The sequence below is a fragment of the Bicyclus anynana genome, chromosome 23, assembly GCF_947172395.1.
Source record: "Bicyclus anynana chromosome 23, ilBicAnyn1.1, whole genome shotgun sequence".
Classification (NCBI taxonomy): Eukaryota; Metazoa; Arthropoda; class Insecta; order Lepidoptera; family Nymphalidae; genus Bicyclus; species Bicyclus anynana.
In genome coordinates, this window is record NC_069105.1 from 7138361 (window position 1) to 7156413 (window position 18053).

Here is an 18053-nt window from a genome sequence, read left to right on the forward strand (position 1 = left end):
AATGGATACTATACTAAAAATACCGTAACTAGTCACTAGATGGCGCTATCACAAGCGTTCCGAAAAAAGTTAGAGTAGCCTATCTATTTCCAATAATACATTGTAATCTTTGCTCCTAACCTAAGAAAAACACGCTCCTAACAGGATCAATACCAAGGAAGAGGAACATATTTACTCAGGAGATCAATACCAGAAAACAGTGTTGCCATTTTTCCAACCTCAAAAAGTTAAAAAACACTATTATTATTCACCAATAAAAAAACAGTAGAAAAGCAGTAGGTACAGTATAAAAAGGCAGATTTCATAATTTTGCTCGTTTATTTTAAACAATAAACAATTTTCCCTCGACACTTAACTATTTCTGTATTCTGAGTTAACTATGTATCTAAGCAATTTTCTTAGTTGCTAGAACTGTCATACAATATAATATTTTTAATTTTTTTTGTGATTGTGATCATAAATAAGTATAAAAAACAAAAATCAAAATGAAATTATTTTCAGTTTTTTTAAATCATACATATTTTTGTTGAATCCCGACAAGAGAAGATACTTCCATCTAGTGTCATTGAGTTTTATTACGTAGTTATCAAAAAATGGTTGCATAGTATATATAATACTATGCAACCATTTTTTGATATAGGTGGTGCTGAAGCTAGTTGAAAAACAATAAAAAATAGGAATAGAACAGAAAACATGGACATCAATGTGAAAACAGCAAATCTACTGTGACTACAATAGACTGTGTCGATCGCGAATGATCAAATCTTCGACACCCGATCACTACTTGTGCGTGAGTGATTGGGACTTGGGTTGCGGACATTAAAAAGACCCGATCTTGTGTGACCCGTTTGGTGACCCGCCGAAGTTTATTTTCATTATAATAGCTCTCAAATCTGTAGTTCTCGAGAATAATCGGGTCGCGGACGTCTAAAACACCCGATCTTGAGATCCATATAAAAACTCGATCACTCGACCCGACCACGCTAAATTGAACTTTATTCTCGTTACAACAACTCTCAAATCTGTAGTTCTCGTGAATAATCGGGTCGCGGACGACTAAAACACCCGATTTTGTGAGACCCGTTTGGTGATCCATATAATAAACTCGATCTCTCGACCCGACCACACTAAATTGAACTTTATTTTGATTGTATTAGTGTTACAAATAACTATTTGGCTCAATAGCTTTTAACCATTCGCTGCCCGCGAGTATTTTATCGAAAAGCCCGTCTGCGTTGAAGAAGCCGACAGTCAGGGAATGCGGTTTTAATCTACCGTTGTGAGCCATTTAAAAAAATCTTTATATTCCTCTATCGCGCGGAGCATGATACTGTGCTCGCCTATTGCCCTAAGTTTACTTTATATTTTTTTACATGTCACGTAACGGATACGATGGGCGACCGATCGTCCATTTAGGAGTCAAGTGGATAATGTCGAATCGTCATTCGCAAGTACAATCTGTAGTTGTCTCTTTTATTCATATGTAAAGGCAGGTATGTATTACTCTGTCTGTTAAATGGTATACCTGGTAACTGTTTCATTAGAGTTTTTGTTTGGACTTTGGATCGTGATAGAGGATATCTTTATCTATAGGTACTGTTGGCGAAACTAAAATAGTGCCCAGTCTAAGGTTCGTGTATTTGATGAATTAAGAAAAAAGTTTGTATACTTAAGCAAAAATGAATACAAATGTGCACATTTTTAATTGAGTTTTTTAATATTTCACTGTAATTCTATGTTTATTATTAGTCATAAGTCCGTTCGTGCAATCATTCAGTCTCGCGGCGGTGGTACAGTCGTCCTTGCCCCGCGCGCTCGACTCTATGCACCGGTCCAAGTTCTTCTCCAATTTCTTTATCAATTTCTCATCCTTTGCGTAGAACTTGCTTATAAGAGCCAGTAATTTTACTAAAAAAGCATTTAAAATTAAATAAATAATTATATCCTCATGCTAAACTAATTATTACTATACTAATATTTTATATAGTGGCAATGGGCGGGGCACATAGTGCGAAGAGCCGATGGACGTTGGGGTCCCAAAGTGCTGGAATGGCGACCCCGCACTAGTAAGCGCAGTGTTGGCCGACCCCCCACCAGGTGGACTGACGACATCAAGCGAGTCGCAGGGATTCGCTGGATGCAGGTGGCTCAGTATCGTGATGTTTGGAAGTCCCTACAAAAGGCCTATGTCCTGCAGTGGACGTCCATCGGCTGATATGATGATGATGATGAATATTTTATAGAGGTAAAAGTTTGTGGGTAGTCACTGTCATATTTATTTTACGCGAGCATTTTGTTTAATTTGTAAAAAATCTTTACACTTCATTTGGGCCCCCCAACTAGTATTGATACAGGGCCCAAAACAGGATTTACTGAAAATAACTTCGAAGAAAAATAAACTCAGATATTTCAAGACCTGGGATTCGAACCCAGTGACTCGTGATCCAAAGCCATTGGGCTAACCCATCTATCTAGCCTGTACTTGTAAACTAAGCTTAATTGATATAAATGAAATAAGACTTACGATTTATAATAAAATACGGCTAAAACTCACGTGATACAACGTCGCCCAACTAGTTTCGAACCCATACGGGGCCCTTAATCATGAGCTGGTTCTTGCAACGCGGCATGATCCAAACTGCGCAGCCGCTCGCAGCGCGCGTTTGGAAAGGGGCTGAGGGGTGGGGAGTGAAGGTTCCCTTACACTTTCCGACGGTTCATGACCCCGTATGAGTTCGAATTCGAAATTATTTTATTATAAATCATAATTCATTTATTTCAATAAGGCTTAGTTTACAAGCACTTTCAAAACGTCAGGTCTAGTACAGACTAGAGGGGTTGACTTAACCACCGAACCAAGGTATAGCTTGGCAACTTCGTTCGGAACACTCCCGATGTCTCGCGCGGGCCGGGGGCGTGTAGCGATGAATGAAAAACCCACGACTGATGCACCTCACTTTCCCGCACGCACGATTTCACACCCGATTTTACACACACACACCCCACCCTAAAAACTTGCCAGACTATAGTTTGACTATACCTTTATTAACTTTGCCGTACTCTATGACACCGTTTCGTTTCAACACGCAAGCTATGAGACACTCTCCGTGTACTGGCGACTCTCTATTGGGTGACAAACGTTTCACTTGTCTCTTGTCATTCGCTTGAACCTCCTCTTTCAAGCATTCGCTCATGTTGCGTTTAAAATCATTGACGTGGTTTTTCACCTCTTCGGGGAAAGAACTGTACGACCAATCTGGAGGTACCTCGTCAATTGTAGCTGCTGGCAATATAAAATTATAATCAAATAACCATTGACCTCTTAAAATAAGAGGACGCACAATCATATAGAAAATTTCACTTAAAAACTGTCAAATTTGGTTTGACAGTTTTAGAATTATTGGTAAAGGAAATTATACCTAAAGGCCTTTAAATATAGTCCAATATTCAATAAAATCCCAAAATCAGAGCAAATTCAACCTTAAGGCTTAAGTTTAACGTTGAATTTGCAAATGGGACTAGTTGCATTGAGTGACAAGAAGTTGAGTTTGGCACTCATTGAGTGGGGACGTTTTTTTCGCTGATTGTGCATCCACTTTTTAATAGGAGACCGATGTAAATAACTAAAAATGGCTATGTCGTTAGTTTTACGCCATATTTAGCTAGACAGGAAGAACAACACTGTAGAGAAGGGTAGTGCTGATCGATTTTCAAGGAATTCCTTAACCCTAAATCCATTGGTCACAAGTTCAGGACCCTTTATTCAGGAATTTTCTCTCTGCCACTCGATGGACGCGATACCCGCACGGTGAATCCATGACATGCTAAGTAATATTCTACATAAATCTCAGAATAAATCAAATAATCAATTGATCACTATTTACCATGGAACTTCCTTTGCCACTATTTTTATTATTTCCAAGTTAGCCGATGACTACAATCTCACCTGATGGTAAGTGATGATGCAATAAGATGGAAGCGGACTAACTTGTTAGGCGTAGGAAAATCCACATGCCATACCTACTCACTGGAACGCTAAATCACTTGGTGGTACGTGTATGTCGGTAGTGGTAACTAGCCACGGCCGAAGCTACGCACCAGCCAGACCTAAACCAATTATGAAAACCTCAATCAGCCCAGCCGGGGATCGAACCCAGGACACAGGAGGAAATATTCAAAGAACTTACAACTTTCTCCACGTCTGGTAATCTTTAATTTATTTGCATGTCTAGTAATTATTGTATCCTTATCAATATTCGTATCATGAATAGTGTTCAGTCCCATCATTGTATTGGTATTATCAATATCTTTATTATCACAATTGATCAAAACAAAATAACATGTTATTAACAAAAATAACATATCTATATTTGATAGTTCCTTGTACTCGGTAAAAAATTCAATATTTAACTATTTTAGCACCAGTTTAGTTTTCCAGTATAGTATTGTTTATGGGCTTAGTCTATGGATAAAAATTAATTGGATTGCTTGTTATTTAGTGCCCTTTTATTTTTTATTGCTCCTTTTTGATAAAGTATCCAAAAAGCAGTTAACTATATTAGTTTTAATTGGTTAGTAATAAAATCAATTTATTATTATAATTTTTTTTTTATTAATTACAAGTTAGCCCTTGACTATAATCTCACCCGATGCAAAGTGACAATGCAATCCAAGATGGAAGCGGGCTAACTTGTTAGGAGGAGGATGAAAAGCCACACCCCTTTCGGTTTCTACACGACATCGTACCGGAACGCCATATCGCTTAGCGGGACGTCTTTGTCGGTAGGGTGGTAACTAGCCACGGCCGAAGCCTACCACCAGTCAGACCTGGACCAATTTAGAAAACTTCAACCAGCCCAGCCGAGGATCGAATTCAGGACCTGCGTCTTGTAAATCCACCGCGCATACTACTGCGCCACGGAGGTCGTCAAAATTATTATTATTATTTAAATAAAAGTAGCAAATAATTACATACATTTAATTAACTTATTACAGGGTATTTGTACAATTGTCATTTTAATACATTTTACAATAAATATGTAAATAAAAATTCAGCTGTCTTCTTAAAAATGCTATCCGGAATGCAATGCAATTATAAATACATTATGGATTGCCTAATAAAAACTACTAATCAAAATTTTGGTGAAGCTAATTTAAATTGATAAAAAATAAATTAATTAACAGTACGATCCAAACTTGGCGTTTCGCCATGCAAAATTTTAGGTATAATCGGGAACACATGGCAGGGCATTACCCCGCCCGATACCCAGAGCACCACAGCTATTTTCCGAAACGACTTAATATTTGAATTGGACTAAACTCTGATTATTTGTTATTTTCATTAAATATGGGTTTTCTAAATTATTAGGCTAATTAATTATGTTTTACGAAATTTAAAATATTTAACTAAGAGAAAAAATATACATAATTACAAAAAATGGTAATAAAGTTACGAGTATTTACAAATTATACAAAATTTTATAAGTGTACTAATTGGTTATTTGGTAGTACATACAGTTTTGGACACGTTTGGAAGGCTACCAAATAAATTCACAGTTGTACAAATGCATCCTAAGGCGTTCAATTACATCCTAGGGCGACGAATTCATCCTCGGGCGTCTAAATGCATCCTAAGAAGTACAAATGCATCTTAGGGTGTTCAAATGTGTACTAGGGCGTCCAAATGCGTCCTAGGGCTAGGACGTCCCAATGCATTCTAGGGTGTCCGAATGCATCTTAGGGCGACGAATTCATCCTCGGGCGTCCGAACGCGTCCTAACGAGTACAAATGCATCTTAGGGTGATCAAATGTGTACTAGAGCGTCCAAATGCGTCATAGGGCTAGGTATGCCGAATGCATCCTAGGGCGTTCAAATGCATCCTAGGACGACGAATTTATCCTCGGGCGTTCAAATGCGTCCTAGGGAATACAAATGCATCTTAGGGCGTTCAAATGCATCCTAGGGCGACGAATTCATCCTTGGGCGTCTGAATGCATCCTAAGTAGCCCGAATGCATCCTAGGGAGTCCGAATGCATCCTTGGGCGTTCAAATGCATCCTAGGGCGACGAATTCATCCTCGGGTGTCCAAATGCGTCCCAAGGAGTACAAATGCATCTTAGGGTGTTCAAATGTGTATTAGGGTGTTCAATTGTGTATTAGGGCGTCCACATGCGTCCTAGGACTAGGTCATCCGAATGCATCCTAGCGTCCAAATGTGTCCTAGGGCAGCCAAAAGCGAAGTCTTCAATCAATTACTCTTAATTATTAGAGACGGCATATGGAACAATGTTATTTCAGTAGATATCATATAGGTTTGGAGGAAGCCTGGACAAGCGTTGATTTAGAAGTAATCGAACCCTGGACCTTGCAGGAAGGGCAGAGGTAAGTCATCACACCGACAAGGCAACATAGTCTTATGTAGCAGGCGTCACTAAATCTGAAATTTAAAAAAAATCTTTTACCAGGCTATATTTATCTTTTAGGCTATATTTTATCCCGGAAAAATAAAATTACGTGTAGATATATAATTATTTTTCGCGGGTAACACCGCGGGGCGTATCTAGTTTAAAATAAATAAGTTGATGAAGAGAAATTTAGTTATATGCATTTTCATATAAACACAGAGTAAAGAATAATCCAGAGTGAGTCTACAAGCAACCGGTGAAGCCGGTGAAATCCATTAAAAAAAACACACGTCACGCGTCTCCTTGACATCCGCATACACAAACTTTTTATACAATTTGTATTTCAAAATTTCAAAAAAAAAAAAAAACAACAGTTACGTAAATCAAACAGTTACGAATAAAAAAATACTCCACTTTTTTCTTTAGTTTTTGTGAACAGTTTCTAGAAAATTTTTAAAACCATTTTTCTGGATTATCATTGAAAGTTATCGATGCGACGCTTCGTGTCTTAATAATAATAATAATAATTGTTTATTTACAAGAATTATTGTTTTTTACAACATTCAACTAAATTAATAGTGTGCAAATATTATACGAGCCGTGATAGCCCAGTGGATATGACCTCTGCCTCCGATTCCGGAGGGTGTGGGTTCGAATCTGGTCCGGGGCATGCGCCTCCAACTTTTCAGTTGTGTGCATTTTAAGAAATTAAATAACACGTGTCTCAATCGGTGAAGGAAAACATCGTGAGGAAACCTGCATACCAGAGAATTATCTTCATTCTCTGCGTACGTGAAGTCTGCCAATCCGCATTGGGCCAGCGTGGTGGACTATTGGCCTTACCCCTCTCATTCTGAGAGAAGACTCGAGCTCAGCAGTGAGCCGAATATGGGTTGATGACGTGAAATATTATACATGGTGAAATAAATAAAAAAAAATACAAACAGTCACAATTACCAAAATAAATGAAATGAAATTAAGAAAAAGATAAATACAGTCACAATTACTAAATTAAATTACAAACAAAAATAAGGAGGCCTATTCTTAAATATCGTTTTGTATAACTTGTAAGTGCTAGTTTCGAAAACACCTCTATGTCTCTCTGTCTAACATCATACTATAGACAAGAGAGCGATAGATGCGAGTTCGAAGATAACACTGTCGAAGTGATAAAAATATCGTTACAGAATAAACTGCCTGACTCGAGGATGTATTCGTTTTTTATTTGTATTAATTAGTTTTGAATTCTGTATTTGGAGCGGCTACGACACCGTCGTGTTTTGTGCGCTCTATCTGTTTAATCTGTGGATAATATTATAAAGCTGAAGAGTTTGTTTGTTTGATTGAACGCGCTAATCTCAGGAACTACTCGTCCGATTTGAAAAATTCTTTCAGTGTTTGATAGCCTATTTATCGAGGAAGGCTTTATGCTATATTATCCCCGTATTCGTACGGGAACGGGAACCACGCAGGTGAAACCTACCAGCTAGTGTGTGTGGATATAAATGAATATGATCTCACTGTGTGGAGGTGAGGTGGGCGAGGTGGGCGTGGCGGGCGTGGTGGGCGCGCACGCGGCGCACAGCGGCACGGCGCGCGGCGCTGCAAGTGCAGGCAGCGGCGCGCGCGCACTCACGCAGCGCGTGCACACGCAGCGCCCGCAGCCCCAGCAGTGGTGCTGGGCAAAACCAATACATATTTTCACTTTCTTGATACACCCCTCGATACGTGAGGAACCTGACTATCGCCAGGGGCCTCCGTATCGAGGACCTAGACTCGGTCATCATCAACCAGTCGAGTCTACGCAAAAACCGAAACGGCGCAACACCCACATATCCGAGAAATTGCACAAGTGTATTTTTAGTAATTTTTTGTATGTTTGTTTGTGGTGTGCAATAAAGTGTATGTTCATTCGATACCTTTCTACTGAAGTGGTCGAGCGGGGTGGAGCAGCTGCACTCGGTGACGTTCTTGAGGCTCTTCCAGTCGAGCGCCACCGTGTTGATCTCCGACTCCAGCTGCGCCAGCGTGGCGGGCACAGCTGCATCCGCCTTCTGGACAACATAACGTATTTTACGGTAGAACAAGAGTGAAACATCTTCTACTTCTTTGTCGCTGCGCTCTTGACAGAGTGGTCGTGGTCTTTAGGACGTGTTGGAGGGAGATGTAATACGCCTCACGAGCATTCATTCACGGGGAAACATCTAGACCCAAATTTTAATTTGTAAAATGGTGGTAACAAAAAAAAAACCTTGGCTGAGTTGGTTGTGGGCTCTTCTCGGACCAAGGCGCGTTTGAAACCCTCGTAACTTTAATTTTAGGTTTTCGACTATTGTCACCACCACTAGATTAAATTAAATTATGACATAATCTTGACCTTTTCTAAAGTGCTTGTAAACTAAGCCTAATTGAAATAAATGAATTTAGAATTTTCAAAGATTTTCTACTATTACGGTCGTTATTAATAACCTATCTATCCGCCATTTCGCTTACTAAAGTTAAGAAAATCTATCTTTCTGTTCATATCTGATATTCAATAACCTACTGACAGATAGTTTGACTGTTTTTTTTATTCTCTACAAGTTAGGCTTTCACTACAATCTCACCTGATGGTAAGTGATGATGTAAGGTCTAAGATTTAAGCAGGCTAATTTGTTAGGAGGAGGATGAAAATCGACACTCCTTTCGGTTTCTACATGACATCGTACCGGAACGCTACGCTTGGCGGTACGTCTTTGTCGGTACCTGGACTAATTAAGAAAACCTCAATCGACCCAGCCGGGGATCGAACCCAGGACCTCCGTCATGTCAATCCACCGCGCCACGGAGGCCGTCAAAACGGAGGTTTTTTCCAGTTTGTTTAATTTTATTACTACTGCATACCCTGATCGACAAGCTCATGCACGCCAATGATAACAAACTGACATCACCTCAGTAATGAGCGGTATCTTGCCAGTGGGCGCCGCGGTGCCGACGTCCTTCAGAGGATGGTCGTCATTGGCACACTCCAGCTCTGTGAGATTGCCACTACACTCATACAGTAGTCTGAAAATTATAATTTAGACACAGATTAATCAATAATATACAGATGGAGCGTACGGTGTCGTAGCCGCTCCAAATACGAAATTCAAAATACATTATCGATTCAGTACGTCACGGACCGTCGTAATATATCAGCTGCCCCCCCCCCCCCCTCTTCCGATGAGCGGTCAGTCAGGCTTCATACCAAATTTTAAGATATTCAAAAATTACTTTAAACTAACTAATTACTTAAATTAACGAAAAAGTGACCTTATGTAGATGTTTCGATTTCGGCCGTAAAACTAGTTTCGGTCGGACAATATCAATTTGTAACGTGAAATAAAACTAATTTATACATAACAAACAATGCAAACATTGTCTGGATTTTTGCAAAATAAATAAATAAATATACTTAAACAACATCAGACACACATCACTATCTAGCCCCAAAGTAAGCATACAGAGTAGCTTGTTTTATGGGTGCTAAGATAGTTGATATTATAATATTAATATACATTTATATACTACATATAAATACTTATATAATGAATAAATACACACAGACACTGGAAAACACCCATGCTCATCACACAAATATTTTCCAGTTGTGGGAATCGAACCCACGGCCGTGGATGCAGAAAGCAGGGTCACTGCCCACTGCGCCACGCGGCTGTCTTAATTAATCAATAATATACAGATGGAGCGTACGGTGTCGTAGCCGCTCCAAATACGAAATTCAAAAAGTAATACATTCTCGATTCAGTACGACACGGACCGTCGCATCAGTAATCTATAATAATAATAATAATAATAATTTATTTATTCATCAGAAAGCAGGTTTACAAAGATTACTTAAATATAATAAGACCCTGATACTCTCTACCATAATAATTTGGTGTATGAAAAATTTAAATAGACTATGTATAATCCTAATTTAAAAGCAAACAAATAAAAAAAAGAAAACATATGTAATAGCTTATACAATTTAACATTTTAAGATTCAATGATTATGACAAATTTAACTCAAAACTACTGTGACAGATAAAATAAAATAATAGTCATAATATATACTGTCAAAATTATTAAACCTTGTTAAATTTAGTGCAAAGTCAAGTAATTATTACCAGTGAAATGTTAAAATGTCAATTAAAATTATGTCAAACACACATGTCAATTAAAATTATGTCAAAATATTTATCATACGTCAAAAAAAAAAAAAAAAAAGAATATCATTAAAATTTGTAATTTAAATACTCATTTAAGTTATAGAAACATTTATCCATAAGCATTTTAGAAACCTTACTCTTGAAACTATTTACATTGTCAATCTTATAGATATCTGGTAGTTTGTTATATATTGAAATTGCACTACAATGTACACTCTTAGCGAACATGTCAAGCCTTTTTGGTGGCATTATTAGCTTATCTTTTCTTCTTCGCCTGACATCACTTAACTCATTGTAACTTTTAAAATATTTAGGATATCTTTTAACTAGTAATAATATTTCTAATATATACAAACAAGGCAGAGGGAGAACATTGAACCTTTTAAACAAAGGTCTACATGAGTCAAGCGTGTGCAAGCCACATAAGGCCCTCAAACAAGCCTTTTGCTTAACGAACACAGTGTTTATAAGTACGGAGTTTCCCCATAAGATGATTCCATACCTTAGCAGTGAAGAAACATATCCATTATATGCCAACAAAGCTGTTTTGTAACTGTTGGTTTGATATAATCTTCTAAGAACAAATACAAATCTATCCAACTTGGCGCATAATTGTTCGATGTGGGATTTCCAATTGCAATATTTATCAGTTATTATCCCCAAGAAAGTTGTAGTTTCTACTTCATTTATAGACGACCCTTTATAACTAATTTTGAAATTTGAGGATATGTTGTTATATGGCATATATTGAATAAATTTTGTTTTCTGCATGTTGACTGACAAATTATTTCTGTCTAACCATTTGATAACTTTTGATAAAGCATCGTTACATTCAAACTCAATAGTTGATCTATCCTTGCCAGTAACGACAATAGTTGTATCATCAGCATACATAATGCATTTGTGTTTGATGACATTCGGGAGGTCATTTATATACAAAATAAATAATAAAGGACCTAGGATACTGCCTTGAGGAACACCATATGGATTTTGAATTTTAAAATTTGATCGGTATGTATTACATCGAAAATTATTTGTATTTAAAATTTCAACACATTGCATTCTATTGCTAAGGTAACTTTCCAACCACTGTAAACATTTTCCCCTAATACCATACTTTTCCAATTTATCTAGAAGAGTTTTATGACAAACTAGATCAAATGCTCTGGTCATATCTAGAAAGATACATACAACCGACTCCTTCGCATTAAGGTTCTCTGTGATAACTTTGTTAAGATTATAGCAGGCTAGTGTAGTACTGCAATTCTTTCTAAAGCCATATTGCTCATCTTTTAGTATGTTGCAGTGTGATATAAAACTAAATAGTTTATTGTGCATAATTTTTTCTAAAACTTTTGAGAGTACAGGTATTAGAGTTATAGGACGGTAGTTTTTTATATCACTTTTATCGTCTTTTTTGTATACTGGCTTTACAATTGACAACTTGAGTTTTTCTGGAAACACACCTTCCACAAAAGATAGATTTATAATATGCATAAGTGGCGGTGCCAAATAAGCAGCACAGCGTTTTAGAAGTCTAGTATTTAAGTTGTCATATCCCGTTGAGTTCGTCATATTTAGTCCTAAAATTGTTTTATATACATCGTCTATGTTTGTTGGCGTCAGATACAGTGTTTTATGATTACTATTTATGTCACAAGTCAAATTTTGTTTATAATCAACATCATTAGATTTATTGCTAATGTCCAGAAAGAAGTTATTAAATACTTCTGTAATTATACTTGGGGTGGAATAAGTAATGCCCTGATATTTAACATTACTTATTTCTCTATTCGATATTTTAGATTGAAAACTGTTATTAATTATATCCCAAGACGCTTTGGACTTATTCTTAGATCTCGCTATAAACTTTTTATTAGTAATTGCTTGTGATTTTTCAATACAACTTTTAAGTAGTCGCGAATACTTCTTATACTTTGTTTGATTTATATGTTTATTGTCTGGTGATTGTAAAAATTTCAAATATAGACGACGCTTATTTATACAGCACCTTTTTATACCCTTAGATAGCCATCTGTTTTTAATTTCTTTATTTACAATTTTAACATTAATTTCAGGAAAGCACAGTGCATGAAAAAGAGTCAAAAGTTCGTGTAGTTGGCTAAAAGCTTTGTTTGTCTCATCCTGCTCGTACACCTCCTGAAATGATAACGCTGATATGCATTGCACAAATTTATTAATATTATCTTTTGAAAAATCTCGTTTAGTCTCAAACCAAGTCATTTTGTTACGAGGAGGATGAGAAGTTACCTTACTACATTTGAAAGTTATTGACTGTGCCGTTTCATGGTCTGACAATGCAAGATAATGAATAACTGACTTTATATCCACAATGTTAGATACTATCAGATCAATACAGGACAGTTTTCTAGTGGGCTTTAGAATGTGGTTAGTGAGATTATGGCTAGTCAATATTGATTGTAACCTATCAGAACACTTGTTTTTGACCAACATATTTATATTCCAGTCACCACAAAGGACAAGTGGTTTCTTTGAGTTTGGATTTAGTCTATGTAACAATAGTTCCAATTTTTCATAAAATAAGTTAATATCCGATGTAGGTGTCCTGTATATGCAGACAACAGTGAGATTTATTGATATAATTTTAACAGCACAGTATTCAAAATGAATTTCTATCGGTTTTATAATTTTGTATAGGTCAGAGAGAGTTTTATATTCTAAATGTTTTTTTAACAATATACATGTCCCACCTCGTTTCTGTGTAGATCTAGTAAAATGTGAAGCAACAACATAGTCATTTATTTTCAAGTTTGACTCGGAACCTCGTTTGATAAAAGTTTCGGTTAGGCATATAATGTCAATGCTATTGAGAATTTTGTTCGTGATGAGATATTCTAACGTTATATTAAAATAGTCTACCTTAGCCAATATACCTGCTATGTTTTGGTGAAGTAGTGTGTATACGTTATTCTCGAAAAAACATTGAATTAGTACATTCAGGCTTCGAGATTTTTGGAAAATAATAGGGAATAGTTCCTCTGTCCATTTGTTTAATTTGACATACCGATGGGTTCTGAACTGGGAAACGTTTTTGTGTAGCTAACGAAGATGCATGTTTTTGTTGTCTATTGAAATAATATGGAATAGTACCCTTGTATGACAGTATGTTGGATTGGGGTTTAGTTTTTACCGATTTTAAGCCAGTAATGTAATGTTTACTATAACTTATATAGTCAATTTCGATATTTAACTTATAACTTAGTTGTTTTATATAGTTTTTATTGTAGCAGTCGAAATTTAAAGATATAAATGAGCAATTTGAATAGTTTCTACAGAGCAATTTTATCATATTATTTAGCATGTAGGTATTTAAGTAGGGATTGTGGAAAACGTTTACAATATATACTTTATTATTTCTTAATGTATGCAATATGTTACTTAACTCTGAATACATCTTATACGGACTATTTTCATTGGCACCAATTCCTAAAATTACAATATCCTTGTCATTTAATGTTTTACATAGGTTTACACAGTCAATTAATGTCTGGGTACATGTAGCATTTGGCTTAATTAATCCTTGAATTGAATAGCCGTCATTTCCTGTATGCAATCTCGAATAATACATTTCTGATGATAGTTTACTTAGTTGCTGATCACCAATAATATATATTCCTATTTTTTCTGTACTCGAAGGCAGCTTTGAATTTAGTTCCGTACGACTAGCCGTCGGCGCATGAGAGCTGCGTGCGGTTGGCAAATAATTTAGCTGTTTTTGAGAGTTTAACTGCGCTGATGGCACCGACGAATTTTTCGGTTTCGACTTCGACGATTCACGACCTTGTTTATCTTTGGACATCGGTGATACATTAACTTGTGTCCTGTGATTCAAGTTAGAAGACGTTGAGGGAGAAGGACTTGTTTTATTCTTTCTTTTCGTTGCACTGATTGGCGTGGAGCAATTTAAATCCTTGTTCACCGTGGATCTGTTTATGTTCAGCCTAATTTCATAACTTTTTATAGTTTTTTCAAGGTCATTGTTTTTAAAATTAAGATTCTGTATTTCGGCGTTTGCAGATATCAATTGAGCTCTTAAATTTTCAATATCAACGCGCATTTCCTCTATTGTGCTATGATAACTATTATTTAACTCATCTGGTAAACTTAATAAACTCATATCATTTATATTCGAGTCATTAGATGGCAGGTGATCACAGTCCGATTTATGTCTGATATTCCGGCGTTCGTTCTTCCTTCTCATTGTAATGTATTCCGAAACACTCGTATTGTTCGTCGATGTACGAGGTTGCTCCAAAATCGAGGTATTTGTACCTGACAAATTCATAATGGATATCTCGCTGTGGTCTCGAACTAATAAATTAAGTGTTTGTAAGCAGAAAATAAATTATTAGGAAAGGAAAAAAACTCCTGTGAAATACCCGGGTTCGATCTCGTGTCCACACTTATAAGGTCGGCTGTTTGCCGACTGAGCTGTGAGAGACTTAATGCACTTCATGAAAATAATCTCCCGTTTATGTAACGATCCTGTGATATAGTGACATAACTTCAAACTCATCCAGTAGATGGTGCTGCTCGTAAATAATTTATAAACGATACGTCACAATAACGACTTGTCAGTTCGCTAAGCACATGCAATCAAGCAATATGAATACGAGCTCAACCAGTAGATGCCGCTGCGCGTAGTAAAACATTAGATCATGTCACATAGTAGTCACTGTTTTTAAATAAATAACGATTTTATTGAATGTGAATTATTGTAATTAAACTTCTTTTGGACAAAATTTTAAATGAACACTGTCTATTTGCATTCACTTTTAAAAGTTTTCACGTTTTAATTCGATCTATAGTAGTATTTCCTTAATAAATTAGAGTTCTAAACACTTTATACTGTCACTATTTACTATCATCGTCAAGTCTTATATAGCAGTTTCACATATATTTTTTACTATCACTTCACTAATTATATACTTAAGAATAATTTTAAACAGTCTTAACACAAAATTAGTAATATTTATTATTTTTAATTAGTTAAAAATACGGAGCTCTTTTAACTATGTCTTGACAGGGCAACGGTAGCGCCCTCTCTTTACTAATATTATAAAGCTGAAGTTTGTTTGTTTGATTGAACGCGCTAATCTCAGGAACTACTGGTCCGATTTCAAAAATTCTTTCAACGTTAGATAGCCCATTTATCGCAAAAGGCTATAGGCCATATATTTTTCCATTATTTTTAAGGGAACAGGAACCACGCGAGTGAAACCGCGCGGCGTCAGCTAGTTTTAAATATTATTGAAGAAAAATGGCGTCTTATGTTTTAAATATTTTAAAAACTGTTCACAAAAACTAAAAAAATAAGATGGAGTATATTTTTATTGCTAATTATTGATTATTAATATACCAGATTTACAAGTTAGCCCTTCACTACAATCTCACCTGATGGTAAGTGATGATGCAATCTAAGATGGAAGCGGGCTAACTTGTTAGGAGGAGAATAAAAATCCACACGACACGATCCTTTCGGTTTCTACACGACATCGTACCGCAACGCTAAATCGCTTATTATCCCATCAAGGAGGGGCTAAAACCCCCATACCGGCTAAAACCCCCTCCTGCCACCCTGTTAGCCGTGTATCCGCCTTTCGGCCTAAAACACGGTGACACTTTTGCCTATATCTTATGTCGTTGTTGTTGTTTTCCTCCAATAATTCTCCAGCTTTTTTCTGATTCCAGAATTTTAGGTACAATGTTATCTACACTTATATCTCCCACCTTTGCAGACACGCTAAATCGCTTGGCGGCACGTCTTTGTCGGTAGGGTGGTAACTAGCCACGGCTGAAGTCTCTCACCAGCCAGACCTGGACCAATTAAGAAAACCTCAATAGGCCCAGCCGGAAATCGAAGGACCCAGGACTTTCGTCATGTATTTACATGACGAAAGTCCTTCACCGCGCATACCACTGCGCCACGGAGGCCGTCAAACTAGAAGGAGTCTAGAGTAGAGTGATACTAACTTGTTATCAATCTGTAGCGCTTCCACTTTGGTGTCGATCTCGGTGTTGTCGCTACCGTTCTGGTAGTTGACGACGGCCGACTCCTTGCTTTTGTCCGCCTTGCGCCCAGACAAAAGACTTTTGAAAGTTGATATCCTCTGCAAAAAAATATCCCCGTGGAATTCAGTTTATCACAAATCCCGCGGGAACCATGGATTTTTCCGGGATGAAAAGTAGCCTATGTGTTAATCCAGACTATAATCTATCTTTGCTTCAAAGGAGATGGTCCAAAATTGTATGGAGCCCAGGATCAGTCATTGTACCCTAGCGGAAATAAAAGAAAATATTTTTTTTAACTATTTTTGATTATACAAATCTACGAATTTACTTTAATTCTTTCGAAATAATATTTATTATCTTCCAAGAAATGCAACACTAATATGGATAATAATGGCGTATAGATGACGTTTTCAATCCAGTAATCGATTTGATGTTTTGCTTTAGGAGCGCCATCTTGATTTATCTCAAAAATTGGGTTTTTATTTTGTATGTTTCTTTTTATTTACTTAGATTTATTCACTTTAATAAATTTTAATAAAATCCTTGTATTTTTTAAATTATAATGATACGGGGTACAAGAGTAGACCTGCAATGGACCATCTCCTTTCAGGTGATTTCGAAGAGTAACAACAAACATTCATACCATAAAAAATACCAGGATTTCGCAAATCCATGGTTTTTTTTTCGGGATATAAAGTAGCCTATGTGTTAATGCAGAATAAAATCTATTTCCATTCCAAATTTCAGCCAAATCACTTCAGTAGTAGCGGCGTTAAAGAGTAACAAACATCCATACAAACTTATATCCATACAAACTTTCACGTTTATAATATTAGTATGATAGGATATAAGTAGATGATGATGATTCATGGATTCATGCATGGGTAACTTACTGACCTTAGCAAGATAATCGATATGGTGGGTCAAAGCTCCAGAATGCTCCACGGCAGCCGGCAGTATGTCGGCGAGTGACTCTCTCGGGTGGATGCCGCTCTCGTGGCGACAGTACATTCCTCGCCAGAACCTGGTGACAATCACGATAGTGAAATAGTGAAGAGTACCTTCGGCGCCAGAACCAGGTAACGATTATGTTGATATATTTTTTTTTCTATAAGTTAGCCCTTGACTATAATCTCACCTGATGGTAAGTGATGATGCAATCTAAGATGGAAGCGGGCTAATTTTTTAGGAAAATCCACACCCCTTTCGGTTTCTACAAGACAGCGTACCGGAACGCTAAATCGCTTGGCGGTACGTCTTTGCCGGTAGGGTGGTAACTAGCCACGGCCGAAGCCTCCCACCAGCCAGACCTAGACCAATTAAGAAAACCTCAATCGGCCACTCGCCACGGAGGCAGTCAAAAAAGTAGTAGTAAAATTCCTCAGTGTCTTAAGACAAAGTCTTC

At 36.9% G+C, this 18053-nt stretch overlaps 2 protein-coding genes across 2 annotated transcripts in view; both read right to left on the bottom strand.

The window, feature by feature from the left end:
- Positions 1 to 1578: 1578 nt before the first annotated feature.
- Positions 1579 to 3983, bottom strand: LOC112056058 (uncharacterized). Its single transcript, XM_024096398.2, has 2 exons — positions 3041 to 3983; positions 1579 to 1908 (listed from the first exon to the last, which is right to left on the bottom strand). The coding sequence occupies exons 1-2, from the start codon at positions 3345 to 3347 to the stop codon at positions 1715 to 1717; spliced, it is 501 nt and encodes a 166-aa protein (XP_023952166.2). The 5' UTR covers positions 3348 to 3983; the 3' UTR covers positions 1579 to 1714.
- A 981-nt stretch (positions 3984 to 4964) lies between these two features.
- Positions 4965 to 18053, bottom strand: part of LOC112056057 (myotubularin-related protein 8) — a 53801-nt gene continuing 40712 nt past the window's right edge. Inside the window, exons 13-18 of the mRNA XM_052888815.1 lie at positions 17546 to 17672; positions 16610 to 16746; positions 9338 to 9452; positions 8327 to 8461; positions 7929 to 8085; positions 4965 to 6439 (exon numbers count right to left, since the gene is read on the bottom strand). Coding sequence (XP_052744775.1) covers positions 6417 to 6439; positions 7929 to 8085; positions 8327 to 8461; positions 9338 to 9452; positions 16610 to 16746; positions 17546 to 17672 — 694 coding nt within the window. The 3' untranslated portion in view covers positions 4965 to 6416. The remainder of the gene's footprint in view (positions 6440 to 7928; positions 8086 to 8326; positions 8462 to 9337; positions 9453 to 16609; positions 16747 to 17545; positions 17673 to 18053) is intronic.

Bases quoted from the DNA above. Each gene is read 5' to 3' on its own strand.
- LOC112056058 (XM_024096398.2), bottom strand. From the start codon at position 3,347: ATGATTGTGCGTCCTCTTATTTTAAGAGGTCAATGGTTATTTGATTAT. The intron at 1,909-3,040 runs GTATAGTCAAAC...ATGCTTTTTTAG, and splicing joins GTACGGCAAAGTTAATAAAG to TAAAATTACTGGCTCTTATA.